The 6,742-nt window shown below is 59.1% G+C and overlaps 1 protein-coding gene across 1 annotated transcript in view; it reads left to right on the forward strand.

Annotated features, from left to right (window-relative positions):
• The first annotated feature begins 257 nt into the window (after positions 1-257).
• SCAMP3 (secretory carrier membrane protein 3) overlaps positions 258-6,742 on the forward strand; it is a 10,639-nt gene continuing 4,154 nt past the window's right edge. The window contains exons 1-10 of the mRNA XM_023534303.1: positions 258-308; positions 972-1,056; positions 1,404-1,470; positions 1,625-1,741; positions 2,528-2,694; positions 3,445-3,642; positions 4,124-4,401; positions 4,533-4,612; positions 4,795-4,885; positions 5,425-5,607. Coding sequence (XP_023390071.1) covers positions 2,541-2,694; positions 3,445-3,642; positions 4,124-4,401; positions 4,533-4,612; positions 4,795-4,885; positions 5,425-5,607 — 984 coding nt within the window. The 5' untranslated portion in view covers positions 258-308; positions 972-1,056; positions 1,404-1,470; positions 1,625-1,741; positions 2,528-2,540. The remainder of the gene's footprint in view (positions 309-971; positions 1,057-1,403; positions 1,471-1,624; positions 1,742-2,527; positions 2,695-3,444; positions 3,643-4,123; positions 4,402-4,532; positions 4,613-4,794; positions 4,886-5,424; positions 5,608-6,742) is intronic.

The following is a 6,742-nucleotide window of genomic DNA, read 5'->3' on the forward strand; positions in this document are numbered from 1 at the left end:
GATCGGTTGCCTGCTGAGCAGCTGGGTGAAGAGGACTTCGTCGCACGGGGCGGCCTAACGCGTGTTTGTCATCCGACGGCAGCTACGACGACCGTTCGTCAGACCGGAGAGCGTACGACCGGCGGTACTGTGGCAGCTACCGGCGCAATGACTACAGCCGGGATCGGGGCGACGCGTACTACGACGCGGACTACCGCCATTCCTACGAGTACCACCGGGACGACAGCAGTTACCGCAGCCAGCGCAGCAGCCGGAGGAGGCACAGGCGGCGCCGGCGGCGCAGCCGGACGTTCAGCCGCTCTTCCTCGGTGAGTGCCCGCGCAGGCCCTTTCTCTCCCCAGTCCTCCGGGACCCTGGTAAGTGCGAAGTGTGCTCGTGCTCAGCCGAGCAGCGGGCATGGACTTGGAGGTGGGCGCCAGTCCTCCGCTCTCTGGCTCGTGGAGGGCCCTGCAGTCCGCTCTGGAGACGGATGGGCGCAGAGCCCGTGTGACCCAGCGCCCTCTCTGGCATGCTAGCCTCGCTGTGCTGGGAGCAGCTCCTGCCCCAGAGGCCTGCGCCCTCACTCGGGGTCCTGCCTGTGCACTGCCTTTCTCCCCAAGCCCCGGGCTCCGTGGCCCCCTCAGCAGGTGGGCTTGGGTGGGGGCCAGGGGACAGCTGTGTGTGCCTGGAAGGGCATTGTGCGGAGCGTGGGGGTGTGGGTGACGCTGGCAGTGACGCCACTTCTCTGCTCTGCCCGGGCCTCTCCTCGTTCCCGTTCCGGGTTTGGGACTTGGGGTTATGCGCCGCTCTCTCTTCTCACCCCGATCCGCCTTACTGCATCTGACGTGTTCCCTTCCACTGTCCCCCATCATCGTCTGTCCCCCCTGGCTGGGCACCTGTGACCGGTGGCCCCTCCACCACCCACCCCGCCTCCCTCCGGCCCCCGCTCCGGCACCTGGCTTGCTCCGACCCCCCCCGCCCCCCGCCAGCAGCACAGCAGCCGGAGAGCCAAGAGTGTAGAGGACGACGCTGAGGGCCACCTCATCTACCACGTCGGGGACTGGCTGCAAGAGCGATGTACAAGCCAAATCGTAACAATCCTCTAGCCTGTAATGGTCCCATAGCCATCCCAACGTCCCGAGCCAACCCGAGCCACGGCCTCTTGCCTTCTCTCAGTGGTGGTGCTTATCTGGGTGGTTTGAGTTGCTGTTGAGAATTGACCTCTGCCGCCCACTCCCAGCTCTCACGGCCCCTGGGTTAAAGGTGGTGGGGGTCACGCAGGGGTTCGCTTCCCCTGTGACCATCTGCATCTGTTCCCCTTCCTTCATCTCACCCCAGGTCGCCGTACCCTGTTTTCTTCCAACTCAGCTCATTCCCCACCTTCTCTCCCTCCCTCTCCCCGACCCTGCTCTTTTTCGTTTCAGACGAAATCGTAAGCACCCTGGGAGAGGGGACCTTCGGCCGAGTCGTACAGTGTGTCGACCATCGCAGGTAACTGTCAGCCACCCCACCTCCGTACCCGCTGGGCGCAGAGGGAGTGAGGCTCATCGGGCTTCGTTGCCGATTAGCCGGACGTAGGGCTTCTTGGCCCCGTTCAGCTTGAGACGTTCTCAAGAACCCAGCAAAAGCCTCTTCTGACCCGTAGGGGCGGGGCTCGAGTGGCCCTGAAGATCATTAAGAACGTGGAGAAGTACAAGGAAGCAGCTCGACTCGAGATCAACGTGCTGGAGAAGATCAACGAGAAGGACCCAGACAACAAGAAGTAAGCGGGCAGAGGAGCGCGGGTCTGCGAGGCCCCACCCCGCCTGGGAAAGCCTTCCTGGCCTGGGTTAGGCCTGCAGGGGGCGCCGTGAGCCCTGGCCCTTCTCTTCCCTTCATCCTCTGGGCCTCATCTTACAGGAGTAGAACGTTACAGTCACAGTCGGAAGGGAGGGTCTCTAATCCATCTCCCTCGTTTTCAGGGCAGTTAGATGGCTTTGCGGTTTGGCTCTGGCCCAGGGTGGCCTCGGTAGGGATTTGGCCCCAGAATGACTCTGAGACTGAGAATCGATATTTTCATCAAAAAGTTAATTGAACTTCCAATACCTAGAACTATGCTGATGAGGCCACAGACGTTATATGTGATATTTCTGTTCACACACGTTTCATGGGCCAAACATAGAAAAAACGTTAAGCAAAGACATAAAAGGACAAGCAGTATAAACACGGGCCTGATGACGTGTGAAGTGGGAGGCGGGGTCAGGATTTGGGAGTGAGGGTTTGACAAGTCAGGGTCGACACTGGAGCTGGCACTCACCAGCTCTTCAGCAAATAGAATTAACTATTTAAAATTTGGCAGGAAAATGGTCCGAAGCTTGGCAGGTAGTACGTCTCTCCTCGGGTCTACCAGAGAGGCTGCTCTCTAGCCGAGCTGATTTTGGCGGTAGCCCTAGCTGGCGTGTTTGTGTGCAAGCGCGTGGACTTGACCGCTCTGCAGCCCCTCTTGGCGGAGGGTGGCGGGCAGAGGGGAGCTCATCAGACATTCCCCTTCCCCCATCTCTCTTCTCAGCCTCTGTGTCCAGATGTTTGACTGGTTTGACTACCACGGTCACATGTGTATCTCCTTTGAGCTTCTGGGCCTTAGCACCTTCGATTTCCTCAAAGACAACAACTACCTGCCTTACCCCATCCACCAAGTGCGCCACATGGCCTTCCAGCTGTGCCAGGCCGTCAAGTGTGAGTGTGGCGGGCCAAGGCGGACTCTGGGGCAGCCCCCCTCGTTGGACTTCTTCTGTCTCAGCTGTGCGCTGGGGAAGCCCCTAAACAGCTTGCTCACCTGTGGTTCTTTGATTCACTGTCAAGCTGACACCTCTTCTGACTTAGCTCCCTGACTAATGTCTTCACCCTCACCAATCGCTCTCACTCAACATCCAGACAGACAGGAGCTGAAAAACAAAGCCTTTGAAATCAGAGTACTTAGATGCCTCTTTTTCCCTTCGTTCCCCTTCCTTGGGAAGTGTAAGGCAGGCGGCAAGCACAAAGGGACAAAGGAACACCTCAGACTGGAGGATTATTTGCATCTGAGCTGAGATGCTCTCCATTCCCAGTGAAGCAGGTGGGAGCAGGGAGCAGTGCAGCCAGGGGCCAGGTAGGGAACCCGGACCAGCACGTAGATCTGCTTTGGGCTTCACGGTAGGACAGTTCTGCAGAGTTGGATTCCTAGGCTGTCAGATACGCCCATATGTCAGAGTCGGTGCAGAAATAAAGCCATAGCAAACTGCATAGTCGACAATTAGTGTATCTTAGGTTACTAAGCACAGGTTATCTTAGATTAGGCTTCTCATTTGGACGTAAAGCAGAAAGCAACCTAGTGACCTGCACCTGCCTCCTCACCAGCGTTGAGCTAGGTGACCAAGCCCGGGGACAGCCGGGGCCAGTTAGCCCTGGCTGCCTGGACCAGCCCTGACCTGGCCTTCTCCCCTGCAGTCCTCCATGATAACAAGTTGACACACACGGACCTCAAGCCTGAAAACATTCTGTTTGTGAATTCAGACTATGAGCTCACCTACAACCTGGAGAAGGTAAGGCGGCCGGTGGGGACAGGCCGCTGTGCCTCCTCGCCCTTCTCTCAGCCCTGTCTGTCCTGGCACGCCTTTCTCCCACATTTTCTCCCCGTCTTGCTCTGACCGAGTGAAACCAGAGTGCCGGAGTAGATTGCAAGGGGGAGATGTAAGAAGACTGGAGAAAGGACCGCAGATAACTTTCCAGTCGAGCGGAAATGCCCCTAAGTTTCTCGCTTGAACGTCCTCCCCTTTTTTGTAAGGAAAGATCAGCTTCCTGGCTAACGAGGTGGTGGAGCTCTCACCCAAGGAGGCCCGCCCTCCCCCCTCCCTGCCTTCCCCAGGCTCTCGGGCTTGGTCTCCAGATGAGGAGACTCCGTCCAGTGGTCATTCCCAACCCGCTTCCCCCCCCCGCGGGGGTTCGGTTGTTTTGCGGGGGGGGGGGGTTGGGCCGGGGGCTTTGGCCGTTTTGGGACCGGGCGGGGGGTCCCGTTGGCTTTTTTAGGGTTCGGGGGTTTCGGGGAGGGTTGTTGGGTTTTGGGCCGTTTTGCGGGGGTTCCCCCCTTCCTTTTTTGGGCTTGGAGGGGGGCGGGGGGCGGGTTGAGGGGCCGGGCGTTGGGGTTGTTGGCTTTGGGCGGGGCCCCTTTTGTTCCGGACCCCCCCGGCCCCTTGTTTTCCCTTGGCCCTTCCGGGGGCCCGGGGTTCTTCTTTGTTAGGGGGGCCCGTTTTTCCGGTGGGTTTTGGGTTTGGGTTGGCCCCCCTTAAGCCTCATAACGCCTTTCCCTCCTGTTCATACCCAGAGTTGGGCTGGTCACAGCCCTGTGACGTGTGGAGCATAGGCTGCATCGTCTTCGAATACTATGTTGGCTTCACCCTCTTCCAGGTAAGTGGCGGGTGCCCGGGTGAGCACCGGTGTTCTGCTCCCGGCTCTCCGTGTTGCCCGCTCGCTCCTCCACCCTGCCTGCCTGCCTAGCAGCGATCCCTCAGCGTCCCCTCCCCGGCTCTCCTCCCCAGACCCACGACAACAGAGAGCACTTGGCCATGATGGAAAGGATCCTGGGCCCCATCCCTTCCCGGATGGTCCGGAAGACAAGGTGAGCCTCGAGCGGGGGGCTCACCTTTCTCCCTCCCTCTCCACAAAATTGGTCTACATCACATCATTCTCTTTTTTCTTTGACACCTTCCCTCCCCCCAGCTCCTCTCAGATGGGGGAATAAGGGAATTATCCCACACCAAGAGGAACCTCCTGATTCCTCAACCTCCCCTTCCCCTCTAGGAAGCAGAAATATTTTTATCGGGGTCGCCTGGATTGGGATGAGAACACGTCGGCCGGGCGCTATGTTCGAGAAAACTGCAAACCGCTGCGGGTGAGCCAGGCTGGGAATCAGTAGTGTCCACCACCCAGAGGTGCTTTGCTTCTGGAATGCATTTCACAAGCAGAGGGTTAGGACAGAAGGGGAGGAAAGCTGAAAGAAGACATCTTTGGTTAATGGAAGAGAGAGAAGAGGGAGCGGTTTTGCTGGGGGAAGGTTAGACAGCCATGTCTTTCTCGAGCCCACCAGAGGTCAAAGCCATGTCCTGGATTCCTTGGGTCAGGCGGGAAAGAATAAACTACCTTTGAAGCACCTACAGTAAAATGAGGAGCTAAAGAAGGTTCGCGAAGTTGACAAGGATATACAAGTAGAAAGGAAGAACTTTCAAAGAGTGTGAACGAGTCATTATGCTAGGGAAGGTGGGTTAGGCCGTAAGATCAGAAGCTTCGGCTGCCATGTGGCCGTGGTCGGGTAGCGTCCATAACAGCTGCCCGCAGAGCCTCGGTCCTCCCAGCCGGAAGCTAGGGCCTTGGAGAAGAAGGCGGGGTTTGCGAGGCGCCGCGCCTCACCTTTCTCCCGCCCTCCACCACCAGCGGTATCTGACCTCAGAGGCAGAGGAACACCACCAGCTCTTCGATCTGATCGAAAGCACGCTAGAGTATGAGCCTGCTAAGCGGCTGACCTTGGGCGAAGCCCTTCAGCACCCTTTCTTCGCCCGCCTCCGGGCCGAGCCACCCAGCGCCAAGTTGTGGGACTCCAGTCGGGATATCAGTCGGTGACGATCAGACCCTGGGCCCCCCTGCATGTCTGACAGCAGTGGGCGTCCAGTCCAGGACACTGGTGCTTTTTTATACAAGAGAACAGAGCCGGAGCCCACTCCTTCCTCCTGGCTCCCTGTGTATCTGTGAATATGTGAAGTAGTGTAAATACGAGAGCTTGTGCCCTGCCTTGTACATAATCCCGTTCCATTCCACGCTCTCCCACCCTCACTTGCCCCTTCCCAGTTGAGTCGGTCGGGGGCAAAATGAGGTAACCAGGTGGCATCCATCCCATGTTTTATAAGGAATTTTGTACAGTCTTTGTGAAATAAAATGACGTGCTTCGACCTGCATCCCTGGAGTTTGAGGTTTGGGGGTGCCGGGTGGAGGGATGAGAGAAGACTGGCGACCTTTCTGAGTCTGGATGTGAAGGGCGTCCGGTCTTACCCTCCAGAGTCAACTAGTTAATGCCCCCAGTGTATCCGGCGTCTCGGGAGGGTGAAGAGATGACATTTCCTGCGGGTCAGGGAGGAGAAGGGTCATACGGCGGCACGCCTTTCACCCGGAGTGATGACGGCTGGGAAAGGTCCGACTCCAGCAGCCGTTAGGCCGGGCCCAGGCGAGAGCCAGAAACGCGACCCGAGGAAACATGGTCAACCGGGCTCCCGGGAGGCCGCTGCGGCCCGCCGGGCTCCCGTCGTGCACTTCGGGAGGATGGGACGCGCCGGGATTCTGACGCGCAGCCTGCTGGGAGGTGTAGTTCGTTAGAGGGGCGGTGTCACGTGTGGGAAGGGGCGGTGCTTGGCCAGCGGGACCGGGTTAAAGGGGTCACGTGGGGCATTTCCGCTTTGCCTTTGGCTCAGACGCAGGCGCAACCCACTGCTGCTGCGGGGATCCTTCTGACCCTTCCGGTGGGTACAGCCAATCCGTGCACAGAGAAGCGGGGCGGACCGACGCGAGCGGAGGGAGCGCCGAGAGCCGCCGCCGCCACTGCCGCGGCAGGGGCGTGGAGGGCAGGGGGCGGCCTAGGCCGCGGTGCAAATATGGCTCACAACAGAGACGGTGGGAACCCGTTCGCCGAGCCCGGCGAGCTTGACAACCCCTTTCAGGTGACTTGCGCCGGCCTCCTGTGGGCAACTGGGTTGACTCTTCT

Source organism: Pteropus vampyrus, unplaced genomic scaffold (genome assembly GCF_000151845.1).
Source record: "Pteropus vampyrus isolate Shadow unplaced genomic scaffold, Pvam_2.0 Scaffold124, whole genome shotgun sequence".
Classification (NCBI taxonomy): Eukaryota; Metazoa; Chordata; class Mammalia; order Chiroptera; family Pteropodidae; genus Pteropus; species Pteropus vampyrus.